Genomic DNA, 19010 nt, shown 5'->3' on the forward strand with positions numbered 1-19010 from the left:
AGAGATTGAGTAACTTGCCCAAGATCACACAGCAAGTCTGTGGCATAGCCAGGAATAGAATCCACAAGTCCAGAATGCCCCCAATCTCCTTACCTAGCAAGAGACAGGTTAGATTGGAAATACCCCAACATGACGGGGAGGGGAGTTGAGCCCAGACAGGAATATCAACCCTTTGTTGGCATCAGCAGTAAGTCCCATCCCAGAGAAATCAAGCACCTCTCTGGCTTAGCCTTGCTTCTGAGTACTCCTCACCACCTGAATCCACATGACAGGCACATTCCTTGGTATCAAAATGGCCCACAGCCACCACATTTACACAGAGCGGAGTCCAGACGCCCCATGGCGTCACCAAGCCCAGACACACTGAGATTCACCCCAGACTCCAGAGCCGGGCCTGCCTTAACCCTCCATTTTCACTCTATGCTTTTCCCCTCCTCGAATGCACCATGCTCACCCGCAGCTCCACGCATAGAACAAGCATCCACCCCGGCACCAGGCTGGCTCTGCTCACCTAGGAAGGCAGAAGGCGAGACTGTCCCATTGCTTCTAGCCACCATGACACTAATGCCCGTCTCCACGAAGGGCACAGAGAAGTCCACAATCTCAGACCGCTCCTCGTTGATGGTGAGGGACCCTATGGCCATGTCTGCTCGCTGGTAGTACACCTGGAGGATGACAAAGGAGGCAGCCAGGTGAGTCTGGAGCTATGCGAGCAAACCCACACACCAGCAATTCACAGGGGACCCAATCCCATCATGGCTAACCATCATTCTCAGTCTGATCCCACCTCCCCTTGCTGGCTGAGTGGCAGAGAGACTGGCCCCAAGGTGACCCACTCCCCCTTTCCCTGTCCCAGCTTCAGTCACAGGCTGCACAGGAAAGACACCTCCCTTCCCGATTGGTTCTCCCCTAAGAAGCTCAGGGCCTGATGCTCAGTGACCCCCACAGCCCTTTGACTCCATTCTGGCAACACAAAGTAGATGGATACAGCCCCCACAGGCTGTTGCAGAACTGGAATAAAGGCCCTAGGCCAGCCTTGCAACCATTCCCAGACACAGGGGACAGATTGGGGGCATGGCTATAGCGCACTGCATGACAGCTATCCTCGGCTGCCAGGAGTCCCAAGGGGAAGCACAGCATAAGAGTTAGAGCAGCCAGTGGTACCACAGGCCAGCAAGACCCCTGCACAAGCTACCTTTGCCCCTCCCCAGCCCTTAGTACAGAAATGGAGTAATAGACTCAGGTCCTTGGCCTCTAGGTCAGACTCACACTCCCCAACTACCTCCTTCCTTCCTTCCTTCCTTCCCAGTCACTGGATTCCTGCCTTGCTACACACCGGGCCCAGCCCTGGTCCACTGCAGTCAAAGTCTGCACTGAATGTACATAGTGACCTCTGGCCCCAGGTAAATTACTAGAGCTGGTCAAAAATCAGAATTTCTGTTTTGCAATCTCAAACATTTAAAAAAATTAATTTGTTCCAAATCATAATGACTAAATATTTTTGAAACTTCCCAGGAAGCAGAAATTTTGAATTTTTGCTTGAAAACTAAAATTAAGAACATAAGAATGGCCATGCTGGGTCAGATCAATGGTCCATCTAACCCATTATCTTGTCTTCTGACAGTGGCTGGTGCCAGATGCTTCAGAGGGAATGAACAGGACATGGCAATTATCGAGTGATCCATCCCCAGTTGTCCAGTCCCAGCTTTTGGGAGTCAGAAGTTTAGGGACACCCAGAGTATGGGATTGCATCCCTGACCATCTGGTCTAATAGCCATTGGATGGACCTATCCTCCATGAATTTATCTAATTCTTTTTTTAACCCAGTTATATTTTTGGCCTTCACAATATCCCCTGGCAATGAGTTCACAGGTTGATGGGGCGTTGTGTGAAGTAGTACTTCCTATGTTTGTTTTAAGCCTACTGACTATTAATTTCATTGGGTGACCCCTGGTTCTTGTGTTATGTGAACAAGGAAACAACAACACTTCCCTATTCACTTTCTCCACCCCAGTCATGATTTTATAGCCCTCTATCATATCCCCCCTTACCCGTCTCTTTTCTAAGCTGAGCAGTCCCAGTGTTTTTAATCTCTCCCCAGATGGAAGCTGTTCCACACCCTTAATCATGTTCCAATTCTAATATATCTTTTTGAGATGGTGCAACCGGAACTGCATACGGTATTCAAGGTGTGGGTGTACCCAGGATTTATATAGTGGCATTATGATATTTGTGTCTTATTTTCTATCCCTTAATAGTTCCTAACATTGTTAGGTTTTTTGACTGCCATTGCACATTGAGCAGATGTTTTCATAGAACTATCCACAATGACTTAAGATCTCTTTGAGTGGCAACACTTAATTTAGACCCCATCATTTTGTATTACATTTTCGACATTTATTTTGTTTGCGCTTTTCCATTACTTTTATTATTTTGACCTTATGTCGGGACATGTCATATTATGCACTACTATGCCTGACATGTCCTGACAGTGTCAAAATAATGAAAGAAATGGAAAAACAAGCAAACAAAATACATTTTGAAATGCAATTTTAGCTTTGACATAACATTTAGAAATTTTTCCTAAACATTATTCATGGAAGCTGACATGATTTTGCAAAAAATTTCCATCTTCTAAAAACAGCATTTTCCAACAAAACTATTTAGACAAAAATTTTCCCAAACAGCTTTTTCAAATAACACCTTTCTGGGAGAAAGGGAGCTTATTTCCTGGTAATGCAAAAATGTCCAATAAAATAAACAAAAATACATGAAAATAACACTGCTCTGAAAATTAATAAGAGCACAACATTAGCGACTCATGGCTGCAAAGCTATGCAATTAGTCAGCCTCAATTTACTGACCACCACCTCAGAGCTCCTCCTGCTTTCTCACTGCACCAGAAAAAAGACAGGCCATATGCACCAGCATGCTCTGGCTGCTTGGTGCTGCTTCAGTGACACATATCAGCTTAAATCTATTTTAGCCAGGTTTACAACTGCTTGGCCTTGCTGGATCAATGCAAAACAGCTCAAGCATACCAGGGAATCTGGCCCAATAAATGTAAATAGTACACACACATACTATGTTTAAGTAAGTTAAGGTTGCAAAATCAAGCACTTAACAGTTAGGAAATGCCACAGTTAAGGTTACCTGTGCAACCTTAATTTAGCCCCCTCTTGCATATGCATTATGATACTGTGCTTGATTATGTGATCATATCCTATTTTCCCACAGAACTCCTGCCTCAGTCAGTGAAATGCTCAGCATTTTTACAGCAATTTGTATATTCACAGAACAGCTTCAATCTATTTCAGCTGCAGTTGTGATTACTCAGCACTTGGGCAAATCTGCTTCTAGGTGGCCTGCCAGGCACCCAGAAAATCATGAACATACAATGACCAACTATGAACATTTTGGTTTCAGTGGCTTGCCCAGCATCAGAGAGGCAGGAAGAGAATCCAGTTCTCCAGCCAGCAGTATTCAACTTCTTTAACCATGAGACCAGCCTTTCTCTTCCTTCAATTCCCTGCCTCATTCACTACACACCTTCCAATGTCTGCAACAAACACAGCAGAGGTTCTACTGACAACCTCATTCACTACACAGCCTGCCTCCTGTTTCCCTCCCACTCTTCTCCTATCCAACCTCCTGCACCCCCACATTGCCTGCCCCCATCCCATGCTGCTACCCATCCCCCTACACTGACTCCTGTCCCCCACCCCATATTACCCTGGCTCCTACCCCTCCTCTGATCCTACTCCTCCATTGTCCCCCCACCCCTCTGCATTCCCTTCAGGTACATCCTCCCCCACGCTGGGGCACCACCAGGGGAGCACTGAAAGCACATGCAGAGAGTCTCCTTACTCTCACTTCCTGTGCTTGGCACCACAGCGGCCTCTGGCAGATGGGAGGAGCAATTGCAGGAAATGGAGCCCCAGGTTGGAGCATGCTCAGTACAGATGGAATCTTTGGAGAATTTAGCTGCCAAAGGGATAGGTCTCTCGTGAGCATGTGCTAACTGAGATTTTTTTTGGAGGTTGATAACCTGGACCAATTTGGGTTCATTTTTATGTGAACTCAAGGCATATGCCTGATGCTAGAGCAAGTGTCTTGCTCCAAAGCACACAGGCAATAGCACCTCAATGATTGTATGATTTTTTAACTTGGACAAAACAATGTCCTTTTCCCTAATCTCTGAAACATCTCAACCATTTTCGCGAAAATTTCCCCAAAAACATTCAGCATAAGGCAGACACCCAAATTTCAGCCCACATGGTTAAAGTTTGGAAAAAAGAGTTATAAACAACTGAAAACAGGGTCTTATAATGCAAAATGTTAGGCTGCCTTTACTATAGGCATCATCCATGTCACATTATGCCCTAACCAAGCATAGCCAAGGATTAGAAACTGAGTCCAAACACTGAAATTCTGACCCAACTCAAATGGGAGAATCCCAGTTCAGATCATGCCTTTAAGCATTTTGGTGAACTGATTACAGGCATGGCCCTCCTTGAGGAAAGGTGCATTGTGGGAAAGGGTCACATCTGTCCCCCTACCTCGCCAATCATGCCATTCCAGATGCCACGCACTATCTTCCCATGTTTTCCATTGGTTACCAGGTAGAGATCATAGGAGAACTTCACTGCCTTGGCCAGCTTCTTCAGGATGTCGATGCAGAAGCCCTTGCAGCAGAGTTTGGTGTAGGGGTCCACAGGTCCATCCCCACTGAAACCAGGACATTAAAAATAAAAACCAACACAGACACCGGTCACTTCCTTCAGAGGATTTCCACGGTAATGCCAGGGCCATTTCACCACCTATGCCACCTCATGCAGCAATGCTGATATACCACTATAGGCAAATGCAGGGCCTGACTAGTCCACAGAGTGCTCAGGAAGCAGCACTAGGGTTGCTGAGCCCTGCATGTTGGGTAGTCATTCACATCCATGCAAAGTGAGTGTAAAATGCTACCATGCCAGAATTCTCCCCTCACATGCCACCAGCCATGGGGTTTCAAATGCACTTTTCACAAGAGCAAAATGCCAACATAAGCAGCTTGATTCTCTGCTGCCCTGCCCATCATGTAGAGGTTAAAACTGATGCCAAGTAAGTGCAATATGCTACTGGTCTGGTCTGAGTTGGTAGCATTTTACACCCACTCTAGACTCAACTTTACACTGCTGCATGTGACTGCACAAGGGGTAGGGTGTTGGGGAGTTAGACCCAATGTACAGTTAGGCAGTGAGGAATCAGGACCACAAAGCAAGTCCAAATTACAAGGAAAGAGGTGGCCATGCCAGTCAGCTGAAAGAATAACTCCACACAGGCCTAAGACGGTAGCTGCAGAATACCAGTTGCTCCCCTGGGAAAGGAGCACATGTCTCTCCACATGGGGGTGAGGGAAGCTGCTGAGTAACATCTGTGATCCCTTGTGTGGGGAAGCATAGCTGCAGAATAGCCACTCCAATTCCCAATGGGAGGAGGGTGTCTCCTTCCACTTGAGGAAGGAGGGAGAGAGAGGGAACTGTGGAAATGGCAGGGCAACAGGAGGGGCTGCTCCAGCTGGGAAGTGAGAGAAGTGCTCCAACAGGCTGGCTGACACAACCTTGATCAGAGAGCTGCAGAGGTCAGCCATAGGCAAATAATTAATGAGCATGCACAGGCCTGCCTGGCTGCGTCCCTCCGGGGGCACTTTCCAGGCCAATCTCCACGGCCACCTTTTCAGAAGGCTGTCTCAGGGGAGTCTGGGCTACAGCTCTGGATCGACAGGCTGGCTGTCCACACACACAGCCCTGGAACTGTAACTGATGGGCCAGGGCAGCAGCCAGTCTGGTGGGAAAACACAGCATTTATAGACACTGAACTGATGCCCCAGAGTCTAGTTCCAACACAGCCCCTGGAACAAAGTCTAGCATGAGCCAGAGGCTCCCAGCTCTGACAATCAGGACTGGCCTGCAGCCCAGTTCTACGCAGCATCTCCCAGCTGTGAGCATCAGGCCTGAAGTCAGAGCTATTACAGATAAGAAATCCTGCCTAAAATTCCTGTACCGAATCCTGGCACCACATTAAATCCACACCAGCCACATTCCTGTTTGCAAACACTCAGAAAGCACTGCCCGAGCAGAAAACACCATTTTATACTGAGGTTGCAGCCTGCCCAGTTCTGCTCCTTGCTTGAGCAGGGCTTGGAACACCTGACGCTCCCTTCTACCGACCTTATGAGAAGCAGAGCACATGCATGTCTAACCCTGCTCCAGCACACCTGGGGCAGCTGAAGATGAGGGCTGCAGCATGGCACCTCCAGCAGCCCATCTGCCTGCCTGCTTACCTGTCGGTGTAGTTGGTTTGCTTCCGGCAGGGGACGGTGTTGCGCACACAGACACCAGAGGCCGGGTCTGTGTTCTCCACAATCACAAAGGGCCTCTCTTCGAGGGTGGCCACGGTGAGGTGGCGATTGTCCGACACGGGCTGCAGGAAGGAGCCATAGCGAGGCCACACTGGGTACTTCATGTGGATGATCCCCTTCTCCCATTTCCCCACCTGCCCAAGATTGGAGAACAGTGTTACTGTCCACACAAGGGAAATGCCTGCGACTGCCTGGCAGTGGTGCACGCGAGGTTATTCCGGGGGCGGGGGAGGGGAGCAGGGGGTGCCATCAATGCATGTCCTTTGCTTCCCACAATCACCACCTTTGCAACACTGCTGTTCAACTAGAGGAAGAGACAGCACGTCAAGAAAGTTACTGGTGGGTCTGGATATCGGGGAAGCCTGGCCCTGGATGGACAGTAGAGCCCTGATAGGCAAACAGCACGTAACAGATAACCCATTTTGCCTCTCCCTCTGCCTGTGAGCAGATGCAGACCCCCTTGGATCGATCCGCTATTACAAACCAGTCAGTGGCTTCACTCACCACCTCAGGGGTGGGTTGCAGCATGCAGCAACACTAACAGGAAGGGAGGGAAACACCACATCCAGTTATCCTGCAACTTTACTTTAAGAAGGCTGAATGTAACTAACTACATTCGGTCAGCATCTCTAAGTTAATTCCCCGGCTCTTGCATAAAGATGTGTGAGATCTTTAGTGATCACTAGTGGTCCTTTGTTACACAGCTCATGCCAAAGACAGCATGTTCCCGGCCCAAAACCATACTGGCTCAGAGGGAAGAGCACTCCCTCCTAAATCACTAACGCCACTTACTGCAGCATCTCGGTATTCTTAAGTTGCTCCACTTTCAGCTCTGACCCTGATCATTCCCTGAGAGCTCACCATGCCCCCTTGGGCTGTCGTCTGGTTTGCCTGAAGGCTGCTTCCTACCTTGGTGCTTTTCACCCTCTCAGAAGAAAGCAGCCTGTCTAAAAGAATATCAGACCCAGGTGCAAACACACTCCAGCGCTCCCAACCCCTGAATGCTGGGAACAGAACTCTCAATACTAATCACATCAAATGCTAGCCTGATTGTAAACACTGCAGTTCAGAGCGAGAATCCCCCAGTATTCCAGCTGGTGTGAAATAAAACTTCAAATAGCAGCAGGAGGACTCAGGGTGGGTCTGGGAGGCCTATAAGGGGAGTCATCAGTGGTATTTAATGGGAGCAACCAAAAAATGGGGATCTCAGGCTGCAGAAGCATAACTGGGAGTAGTTATAGAGATAGAGCCTGTGTAAGGAGGAGGAGCACAAGGGGGCTCAACAGAGAAAATAGAGAGGGTTATCTAACAGGAGTATGGGGAGTCTCTAAAGGGGTGGTCAAGGTGGCGTAGGAGCCAACCGAGAGTCTGTGGGAGAAGTAAAAGCACATGGAAGCCTCCAAGCGGAGGAGCAGGAGAACACGGGACCTCCAAAGGAGCTTGGTGGCTAGTTTGTGGCAATCTCCAGAGCACATGGTGGGGGGATCCTAAGAAGTGCATATAGATGCTCATGGGGATGGGGGTGGTAAGGGCACTGTGGGTGCCTAATGAAGGTGTTTGGATTGGTTGCAAATGGGGGGGAGCTTGTCACAGGTATTAGTGGATCTGGAACCTCGAGGGAGAGAAGCCATTGGGTAGAGAGTTTGGAGCTACTGAGGCACTGGGGATGGGCGGGTATGAGCCTGCCCATTACTAAAGCCCCCCTGCCCCCACTGTAAGGGGAGGAGCCACAGGACCCAGACATGAACTAAATCCACAGGATTAATGAAAAACAGGGATGGGAGTGAAGGCACCAGGGATAAAATCAGGGATCCAGAGGGAGACATGAAGCACAGAACCCTGGACAGCTCCCGCTGCTCCTCAAAGGCATCCAGGGAGGCAGAGGAACCCTGCCCCGAGACATGACATGAGGAGGGCTCAGGAGTCGTAAAGAGTCTGGAGCAGACGGAGCAGCAGAGCGTGGCAGTTCCTACGTAACTCTTTAGTAGGATGTTCTCTCTGGACAGCAGCCTCTTCTCTCACCCACCCCTTCCCGTGTTGGTTTTAACCTATAGCGCCCAGTGGATGCTGTGCTTTGCAGGGGGAAGTGTTCCTGAGTGGCCATGCCTTAAAAGAGAGGGAGACGACTGTGGGTGCTGAAGGGGAAAGCAGCCCTTACCATCTCCCAGAGCCGATGCCGGTTCAGTGAGATCACCACCATGGTTGGCCTCACCAAGTAACCAGCTTCATTGAAGGAGAAGTCCCTGTGCTCCCACGTCACATTCAGCAGGTGCCTGTGGGGGAAAACAAGAAGCACTGCGGCCCAGAAAGGTAGGAGCTTCCCAAACAGGGCTAGCAACCTCTCTCCCTCCCACAGACGCCATCACCAACACGGGCTAACTCAGAGTCCAGATTCCAGCCTGGCCTCTCTCCCAATCATTGCCCCTAGGATCATCTGGCAGCCTGTTCTATCAGGTCTAGGCTGAGGAAATCTGGGTTCTATGCCTGGCTCTGCCATTGACTAGCTGAGCCACCTTGGGAGAGTCACTTCACCACTGCCTGCCTCAGTTTCCTCACCTGTCAAAGAGGCATAACAATCCCCTAACTTGGCAGCATGCTCTGAGATCTAGGGCCGGAAAGCACTATACAAGGGTGGAGCTTTGTTATCCTTTCCTCAGTATGGGCCACAGTTATAAGTCCCATGGGTAGGGTGCAACAAGGCTTCCCAGACAAAAGCAACCTGCAGGGAAACTAAGGCAAGGAGTCTGCATGGATTGGGATGGCAGGAGATCAGGAAGAGCTCCACCTGACTTACCCGTTTACACCAAGCCTATCACCACAGTCCCAAGATATTGGCAGTACATTACATGACCGAACAACAAATTAGCGCCCCCGCTCCCTCAGTCCAGGAACCAGAGGGAGGCAGAGGCAAAGCCAGACGGCGCTCCAGCAATTTAGAGACACACGAAACGTAGCTGACATCCCAGGATCTTAAACCCCCCCCCTTTATTTTCCCAAAGAGTGTGGTCTGCCAACAGGCTAACGAGCTAAACAGGCAGAACATTCCAAATCAGTTAACAGGGCGTGTGGGGGAGGGGAGCATTGGGCACGGAGCGGCAGCAAGGTCACTGGCTTGGCACCATGCCCACGTGTGCGAGCCGAGTGTGGGCATATTCAGCTCTAGCACATAAGCGCAGCCTGGTGACTGGTATCACTCGCCCTCGGTGTCATTCCTTCAGACAGGTGCCCTCCCCTCCATTTCCTTCCTCCCTTTACCCAGCTCCCGCCCCCCGCCGGCGAGTCAGTGACTCTGTGGGACTGGATCACCCAAGCAGCACAGGGTTTGACCAAACCCGGAGCCAGAGCCCCTTGCTCAATTAGCCAAGGGTCACACTCGGATTAAAAAACGTTGCACGGAGACAAGTCCTTCAGGCTTTGTAGCCTGGCCCTCCCTCTCCTCCCCTGGCCCTTTGTGCCCACTGCGTCCTGCGCTTTCCCTCTATCGCCCTACTCCTTTGCGCCACACCCCACGTTGGCAGTGGTGCAGAACGCTGCCGCTTTCGCCCTGAGCGAGCCCTTGGAGGAAGGGAAAAAGAGAGACTTTTCCCTCTATACCCATCTCGCTCGGCTCTATCTGGCAGTGGGGCGCAATGGGCAAGTCACTGGCCTTGGAGTCTGGACACCTGGGTTTTCTTCCTGGCTCTGACCTGGTCAGTGACCCGGGGCAAGGTCACATTCCCTGCTGTAGGTCTATGAGGGGTGTGGGGAAAAGTGAAGGAGGTAGAGTTCTCTCACCCCCAGGAAAGGGCAGTCCCGGTAGCTCAGAGCTGAATAGGAAGCGCCCCTCTACCAGCCAAGAGGTGGAGCTTAGCATCGTTAAGCTGATCAATTTACTGGGCCCTCACGCTCTCTGATACGGATCCCCACACACACACACACACACACTTTCAGGAGGTCCAGGGTGAGCATTTCCCCAATTGGTGGGGTTCAGTAGCTCTCTGAGTGGATACTGCCAACCTACCCCTGCCCACGGGAGGATACCTCCAGGCCTCTCTGAGAACTTTATCCCCTTCTTTCCTGATCCCCACTATGCAAGTTGCTAAGTCCCAGCACTGCTGGTGGCTACCCAGGAGCAACTTTTCCAGGCTGACCTGTAGAAAGTTCTGTTGGCGGTGGTGGTAGGCGGCGTCTTACAGTCCTTGCCCACGTCTGGGAGGTACCCGTGGGTCCTGAAGTAGCTCTCAGCCCCCGTGGCGATGATGGCCATGCCATCCTGAACCTTCTGCCTCAGGCTCATCTTCCAGCTCTCGGTCACCACGCTGATGAGGCCGACGGGGAAAGAGGCAGGTGGGATCTCCATGTTCCCCACCGTCAGGCTTGGCACAATCCAGATGTAGCCGGGCCCGACCAAGCCCGCCTGCTCCGCCACCTGGAAGAGGTACACAGCCTCCTCCCGCGAGCAGTACACAATCATCACCTGGGCATCAATCTGCCGTAGCAGCCGCTGGGTTTTGGAGTTGCTCCCATCCTGGGTCATCTCAAAGGTCAGGACGTCCTGGAGTTCCCAACCAAAGTAGCTGGCGTCCGTGAAGGAACGGATAACGTCCACGAAGATGTTGTACCCTGGGTACAGGCTGGTGATGACCGCAAAGGAGCCCCAGTCATATTCCTCCAGGACTTTGAAGATCACCTGGATCTGCTGCTCAATGGAGACTCCCAGCTGCAGGAAGGCAGAGTCGGGCTCCTGGAAGAGAAAGCCACCCACCATAGAGAGGAGAATGGATTAGCAACTGGTTAAGTGCAAAGAGCCCCAGGGTGCCAATCTTCTCCCCTTTCCTCTCTTAGAAACCTTCACAGGCTGAAGAGGTCACCACCAATCCAGCACCCCAGCTCCCAGCCCTATGACTGGCATGGATAGACTGCCCAGTCTTGTGCTCACAGTTCAGGGCTAAGAGTCAGGAAACTGGGTCTGTCCCCACCTGTCATTGGCTTATTGGGTGACCTCAGGCAAACTACTTCACCCTGCTGTGTCTCAATTCTCCCCCACCCCCATGCTGTAAAATGGGGATAAAAACCAGCTACATAACTTCCAGGGCTGTTAAGAGGATGAATGAATTAATGTTTGTAAAAGTGCCATCTAAATGCAGAGGATTATTATTGCTGCTATTTTCAGTCCAGCATCAAACACTCTTTTCCTTTATCTGCTATTCCAACTCAAGTATTTCCCACTCCCACCCCTCTCTTCCCCTCCCCCATTTCTTATCCCAGTGGCTCTTCAAATTGCTTCACTCTGCTGAGCAAGGGAGGACCCCACAGACCACTGGTGGCCTACAAACAATAGTCTAAGTCTTATCCCATACCTGCTCAGCCCAGTCCTTATATACCTTTCCCTGAGATCATATCTTCCGTGCCTTATCACGCATCTCTCCTCCTGATTCTGGATGCTGAATATCTGTTTCCCAATCCAACAGCATGATCAGGGATCTCAAACTTTCATAATTCCAATTCCCAGTTATATTTCATTCCTCATTTTGTACATTCTGAGCCCTTCCATTTTCAGCTCTGTATCTCCCAGACTGCCCATTCCAAAAACCTACGTTTTTACTTATGATCCCATAGGCCTTCAAGTTTGCCAGTATGAAGAGATCATCTGAGCAGTGCCAGGAGGTGGTGGAAACTCCATCACTTGGGATATATAAAATTAACCAGTTTAGGATTCCCCTTGTTTTTTCCTACCGCCCCTCCCCCCCCAGACGTTCTTGTTAAACCCTGGATTTGTGCTGGAAATGGCCCAGCTTGATTATCATACACATTGTAAGGAGAGTGATCACTTTAGATAAGCTATTACCAGCAGGACAGTGGGGTGGGGGGAGGTATTTTTTCATGCTGTGTGTGTATAAAAAGATCTTCTACACTTTCCACAGTATGCATCCAATGAAGTGAGCTGTAGCTCACAAAAGCTTATGCTCAAATAAGTTGGTTAGTCTCTAAGGTGCCACAAGTACTCCTTTTCTTTTTGCAAATACAGACTAACATGGTTGTTACTCTGAAACCTTATCATATGTTCACTGATACTTTATCCTGTCTGAGAGGGATGGGCTAGATTACCTAAAAGGCCTTTTCTGTTCCTAATTTCTATGACTAACTCTTCCTTTGACCAAAATTCATCCTCAATTTAATTTTTCTGCAACTTCAGAAGAGACAAACATTTTTCTTTACGATTATGAAAAAATGAAACATTTGAGTAAAAAAAACCTGCCTGGTGAATTAATGCTGTTAAACTTCATTTACACATGCCCCATACCCACCTTGCCTTTTCAAGAATCGCACTGGCTATCTCCCTCTCTCCCACACCACCCCAACCATCTGTCCCACTCATTAGCAAATCTTAATTGATCTGATTCCATCTTAAATGGTTTACAAAATGGAATTTACTGAAGGTCACAGAGAAGGCAGGGGGATTTTTTGGTGCAAACTGCCATAATCTCCATTGAATTGTTTTTACAGGGAAACATCAATCAGTCCTCCTGGAGATTAATTCCCAGGTATAATCAGAGTTGTCAGGTAGATACATTGTCTTGGGGGAGACTACCCCAGATTTGAGAAGCCTGTTGTAGAGGAGTTTGCAACTGTCATAAATATAAAGGGAAGGGTAAACCCCTTTAAAATCCCTCCTGGCCAGAGAAAAAAATCCTCTCACCTGTAAAGGGTTAAGAAGCTAAAGGTAACCTCTCTGGCACCTGACCAAAATGACCAATGAGGAGACAAGATACTTTCAAAAGCTGGGAGGAGAGAGAGAAACAAAGGGTCTGGTCTGTCTGTCTGTCTATATGCTGCTTTGCCAGGGATAGACCAGGAATGGAGTCTTAGAACTTTTAGTAAGTAATCTAGCTAGGTATGCGTTAGATTATGATTTCTTTAAATGACTGAGAAAAGAATTGTGCTGAATAGAATAACTATTTCTGTCTGTGTATCTTTTTTGTAACTTAAGGTTTTGCCTAGAGGGGTTCTCTATGTTTTGAATCTAATTACCCTGTAAGGTATCTACCATCCTGATTTTACAGGGGGGATTTCTTTATTTCTATTTACTTCTATTTCTATTAAAAGACTTCTTGTAAGAAAACTGAATGCTTTTTCATTGTTCTCAGATCCAAGGGTTTGGGTCTGTGGTTACCTATGCAAATTGGTAAGGTTTATCCAACATTTCCCAGGAAAGGGGGGGGTGCAAGTGTTGGGAGGATTGTTCATTGTTCTTAAGATCCAAGGGTCTGGTCTGTAGTCACCTAGGCAAATGGGTGAGGCTTTTTACCAAACCTTGTCCAGAAAGTGGGGTGCAAGGTTTTAGGGAAGTATTTTTGGGGGAAAGACGTGTCCAAACAGCTCTTCCCCAGTAACCAGTATTTGTTTGGTGGTGGTAGCGGCCAATCCAAGGACAAAGGGTGGAATATTTTGTACCTTGGGGAAGTTTTGACCTAAGCTGGTAAAGAGAAGCTTAGGAGGTTTTTCATGCAGGTCCCCACATCTGTGCCCTAGCGTTCAGAGTGCAGGAGGAACCTTGACAGCAACCAAGAGACATGCAGCTCCAAGAAGGAAACGGAGGACATCCCTGCAAAAGAGTGAACTCCAGCACTGCTGCCAGAATTAAACCCTCTGTAAAATATAGAGAATCCACTGCGAGGAGATGGGAAGAATCAGAGAAAGTGCTGCAGCCCTCTGGGCCCATTTGTAATCATTCGGAGCTTGATTCTGATACCCTGAATCATGAGTAGTACCTTACACTCTAGCAGTCCTATCAAGCTCAATGGTTGATGATTTTGTGGGCCTAAATTTGCACCACAATTAACTGCAGGGGTGAGTTACACACACAAAGCTTTCTGGTGGCACCCACAAGTCAGGTAGCCACACATGCAAACAGTGTCATTTGGTCCAGGTACAAAATGCCAGGCCGTGTTATTTACAGGCACAAATCTGCACCCACGAAAGTGGAAAACAGGCTAAGGACCTTTTGAACATCAGGCCCCAAAAAAGATTCCAAACTGCTAACCAAAATACAGGTGAAGGGTTAGAATAGATCAAGACCCAGCTCCAGGGTTCTGTGTTTCCCACTTGATACAATGTATTTTTAGGGGGCAAATCCTGCAAACTCTCCATGCACAGAACTCTTATTGAAGTCACAGAGAAGTCCACTCGCAGAGGGCTAGTAGGATCAGGGCCTGGTTTTGCACAGAGAGGGCGTTCACACAAACTGCATCCCAACACACCTTCCAGACTTACGTGGGTAGGATAAACACGAGCAGAGGGGGGCTCAGAGGTGCAGCTGGCAGAGAAAGGGGTTTCAGCAGGGAGTTGTGAAATCAGCTGAAGCTCAGACGAGGCAGAGAGATGCAAAGAGGCTGTTTGACATGGAAGGACCCTTGAAGGAGACTATTGCACCAGGAGCGGCCAGATTGCATGCAGTGAAGCAGAGAGGCTGGTGCTATGAAGAGCGGAGGGAGGGAGGTGATAGAGATAAGGTACAGGAACAGGGCCATGGAAGGTTTGGAAATCAGCTCCACGATGAAGAGGATTAGATGGGACTCCATTCATACTCTGTCAGTACAGCTCCTTAAAACCAAATGTCAGTAAGGTCCCGTTAGGGGACCTACACATCCCTGTCCGAAGAGCTAAGCCCCTCCTTTTGCAACACCTAATGTCTTGGCTGCAAGAGTAACAGAACCAGTGCTGAGAACTGGACTGGGTTGTCTTTTGTCCCAAATAAAAACAAAGGTAAATTGTTGTGATCTCCCCACACTAAAAACTGCATGGGGGGCATTCTTCCTATGTGCCCTAACCCCCGCCCCCACCAAAAAAAAAACAAAAACCCAAACTATTCCCCGCTTTTAAAGCCCTGCATCATAGTGCCACTTCCTCCAGTCAGGGGTCCTGGCAGCTCATTGCTGCCTCTCCTGAATTGGCTTGTAGGTCTCTCCCAGATGGAGCTGGGCATGTTAATACCAAACTTCAAGCTCACTGTGTCTGGGGAAGGGGCTCAAGATCTCGTTTTTAAGCATTGCCTCTGGGCAGGCCAGGCTGGCACCCATAATGTACAGTGTTTCCCATAAAAAAGCATTTGGGAACAGTCTCCTCAAGCTCTTCCTCCTCCCCCAACCCTTCGATGGGATGAGGTTGTATTTTTTATTGGATCTTAAAGATTTGCCGATTACATAAACTGCCCATGAGAACCTGGCATCAAACTTCCACAAACAAACACAATCGCATCTGCAGCGAACTAGGCTCAAGGAAATCTTTACACATTTCTCTGCAAGCAGATGACAGTAACAGCGTCTGACACCCAGCTATGGGCAAACAAACTAAAAATAATTACCCAGTATGCAGTCCACCTGTAAGAAATTGCAGCGCCCTGCAGCTTTCTAGGCAATGCATGTTCAGGTGGCTTGGGCTGGTGATTTAAGACACAACTGCTGCTGGCATGAAGCATGGGGCTGGATTCCATCCTCATCAGCCTGAGCTGAATCTCAATGGGCCTGTCGGGGACACCATCAGTCTTGGGAGCCTTTGTGTTGACTGTGGTGACTTAAGACCACATCCTGCGAGGTGCTGGACACCTTTAACTCCCACTGGAGTCAGCAGTGTGTGCTCAGCACTTGCAGGACCAGGATCTTGGCAGGAGAGCTTCAGGGACCAGTGCCTGGGACTGTCCTGCCTTCCCCCCACTCCCCAGGGTGCAGAGATACACCAACAGGGTCAAGGGGTGGCCTTGTTTTCACTCAGCTCTACTCAGCACCTTCCATTTCACATCTCCTACCAGCTTGTGTGTCACTCAGACCCTCAGTTCCCTCTTCCCAGCGCTTCTCCTCACCCCTCCAATGAATTCTGCCTTCTTAGCACGCTCCCCTAATCACACACAACACATGGCGTGTATCCCTGTTAGGCCCCCTCCACATAGCGTACATCTACACTGCTGCTGGAACTGTAGCGCCCAGTCGAGTGGACATACACACACAAGCTCTGATCAAGCTACCACGCTAAAAGTAGCGGTGTGGCCACACCTCCACCGGTGGTGGCTCAGGCCAGTCACCCGGGGACACGCCTAGGGTCTCACAACCGTGCTCAGGCAGCTCGATCAGAAATTGCATATATACCTCTACCCGAGCAGGGAATTACACCTCCCAGCTGCAGTTTAGATGTACCCATAGAGGATACAACACACCCAGAGAGGAAACCAGCCTACTACTGCTGCCAGCTAATTGAGTTCCTCCGTTAGTTCAAGTGAGGGAAAGTCATGCTTTAGTGCTGAAGTTCCCAGATTAAAACTCTGTTGACACCCATGGCAGGCCAAGGGGGTGTCATTACTTATACATAACCTGAAAGAAGGGACTGTAGGGCCTGATCCTGAGACACTTCCATGGGGCTCAGTGACCATTTCTCGCACTCGGTGTGGGTAGGGTTGGCCCTGACTTTCCCACTTTGAGTCAGAGGAGTTTCATCTGCTACTATCGCCAGGCTCCAAGCTTGCCTGGCTGGGCCTGCTTTGCCTGCGCTGCGAGAGTTACATTCCGAGAGGCAGCCAGATACACAGCCACTGAAGGAGTTCTCAGAACCGTGTTTAACAAACCCCTCCAACATCCTCACAGTCTCCATTGCGGGGAGTGTCCCAGGGACAGCTGTCACTTCCCAGCAGGAGTTTCAGTTTGAAGATGCAGAGCTGGACTCAGGGAATGGAGCTCCCATGTAAACACATGGGAAAGCAGGGATGTTCACAGCTATCATAGGGTAAGTGGCACTCAAAGGAGCAGGGGTGGACAGTGAGAGTTAACTAAACAGTGGCACTTGACATAGATGCTTATGCCTTAGATCAGGGATCGGCAACATTTGGCATGCGGCTCGTCAGGGAAATCCGCTGGCGGGCTGGGACGGTTTGTTTACCTGCAGTGTCCACAGGTTTGGCCAATCGCAGCTCCCACTGGCCGCGGTTCACCATTCCAGGCCAATGGGGCTGCGGGAAGCAGCAGCCAGCACATCATCAGCCCACACCGCTTCCCGCAGCCCCCATTGGCCTGGAATAGGGACCGCAGCCAGTGGGAGCTGCGATTGGCCAAAACTGCGGACGCTGCAGGTAAACAAACCATCCCGACCGGCCAGCGGATTTCCCTGACCAGCTGTGTGCCAAACGTTGCCGATCCCTGCCCTAGATTGTGAGCTAATCGGAGCCGGAGCCATTCTTTTTGAATATTTGAAGAGCACCTTGCTCATAGAGGGCGCTACCAGAAACTGATAATTAATAATAATAGATCTTCTCTTACCATCACCATGACACTCTCCTGCTTCCCCATGCATTCAAACGTTGGTCTGCATTTCTTGTGTCTTAAAATACATAAGACCAGCCATATTGGGTTGAAAACTCGTGGCGAACGGGGGAAGTCCCGGATGACTGGAAAAAGGCTAATGTAGTGCCAATCTTTAAAAAAGAGAAGAAGGAGGATCCTGGGAACTACAGGCCAGTCAGCCTCACTTCAGTCCCCGGAAAAATCATGGAGCAGGTCCTCAAAGAATCAATCCTGAAGCACTTACATGAGAGGAAAGTGATCAGGAACAGTCAGCATGGATTCACCAAGGGAAGGTCATGCCTGACTAATCTAATCGCCTTCTATGATGAGATTACTGGTTCTGTGGATGAAGGGAAAGCAGTGGATGTATTGTATCTTGACTTTAGCAAAGCTTTTGATACAGTCTCCCACAGTATTCTTGTCAGCAAGTTAAAGAAGTATGGGCTGGATGAATGCACTATAAGGTGGGTAGAAAGTTGGCTAGATTGTCGGGCTCAACGGGTAGTGATCAATGGCTCCATGTCTAGTTGGCAGCCGGTGTCAAGTGGAGTGCCCCAGGGGTCAGTCCTGGGGCCGGTTTTGTTCAATATCTTCATAAATGATCTGGAGGATGGTGTGGATTGCACTCTCAGCAAATTTGCGGATGATACTAAACTGGGAGGAGTGGTAGATACGCTGGAGGGCAGGGATAGGATACAGAGGGACCTAGACAAATTGGAGGATTGGGCCAAAAGAAATCTGATGAGGTTCAATAAGGATAAGTGCAGGGTCCTGCACTTAGGACGGAAGAACCCAATGCACAGCTACAGACTAGGGACCGAATGGCTAGGCAGCAGTTCTGCGGAAAAGGACCTAGGGGTGACAGTGGACGAGAAGCTGGATATGAGTCAGCAGTGTGCCCTTGTTGCCAAGAAGGCCAATGGCATTTTGGGATGTATAAGTAGGGGCAAAGCAAACAGATCGAGGGACGTGAGCGTCCCCCTCTATTCGACATTGGTGAGGCCTCATCTGGAGCTGTGTCCAGTTTTGGGCCCCACACTACAAGAAGGATCTGGATAAATTGGAAAGAGTCCAGCGAAGGGCAACAAAAATGATTAGGGGTCTGGAACACATGACTTATGAGGAGAGGCTGAGGGAACTGGGATTGTTTAGTCTGCGGAAGAGAAGAATGAGGGGGGATTTGATAGCTGCTTTCAACTACCTGAGAGGTGGTTCCAGAGAGGATGGTTCTAGACTATTCTCAGTGGTGGAAGAGGACAGGACAAGGAGTAATGGTCTCAAGTTGCAGTGGGGGA

General features: G+C 49.4%; 1 protein-coding gene across 2 annotated transcripts in view; it reads right to left on the reverse strand.

Annotated features, from left to right (window-relative positions):
* The window catches only part of GRIN2C (glutamate ionotropic receptor NMDA type subunit 2C), a 50078-nt gene that overhangs the window by 15933 nt on the left and 15135 nt on the right, over positions 1–19010 (reverse strand). Inside the window, exons 3-7 of one of the 2 annotated variants that reach the window (XM_073310748.1) lie at positions 10540–11132; positions 8568–8682; positions 6332–6543; positions 4560–4728; positions 455–665 (exon numbers count right to left, since the gene is read on the reverse strand). In XM_073310748.1, coding sequence (XP_073166849.1) covers positions 455–665; positions 4560–4728; positions 6332–6543; positions 8568–8682; positions 10540–11132 — 1300 coding nt within the window. The remainder of the gene's footprint in view (positions 1–454; positions 666–4559; positions 4729–6331; positions 6544–8567; positions 8683–10539; positions 11133–19010) is intronic. The other variant, XM_073310749.1, reaches the window with a different exon arrangement.

This window comes from Lepidochelys kempii, chromosome 14 (genome assembly GCF_965140265.1).
Source record: "Lepidochelys kempii isolate rLepKem1 chromosome 14, rLepKem1.hap2, whole genome shotgun sequence".
Lineage (NCBI taxonomy): Eukaryota > Metazoa > Chordata > Testudines > Cheloniidae > Lepidochelys > Lepidochelys kempii.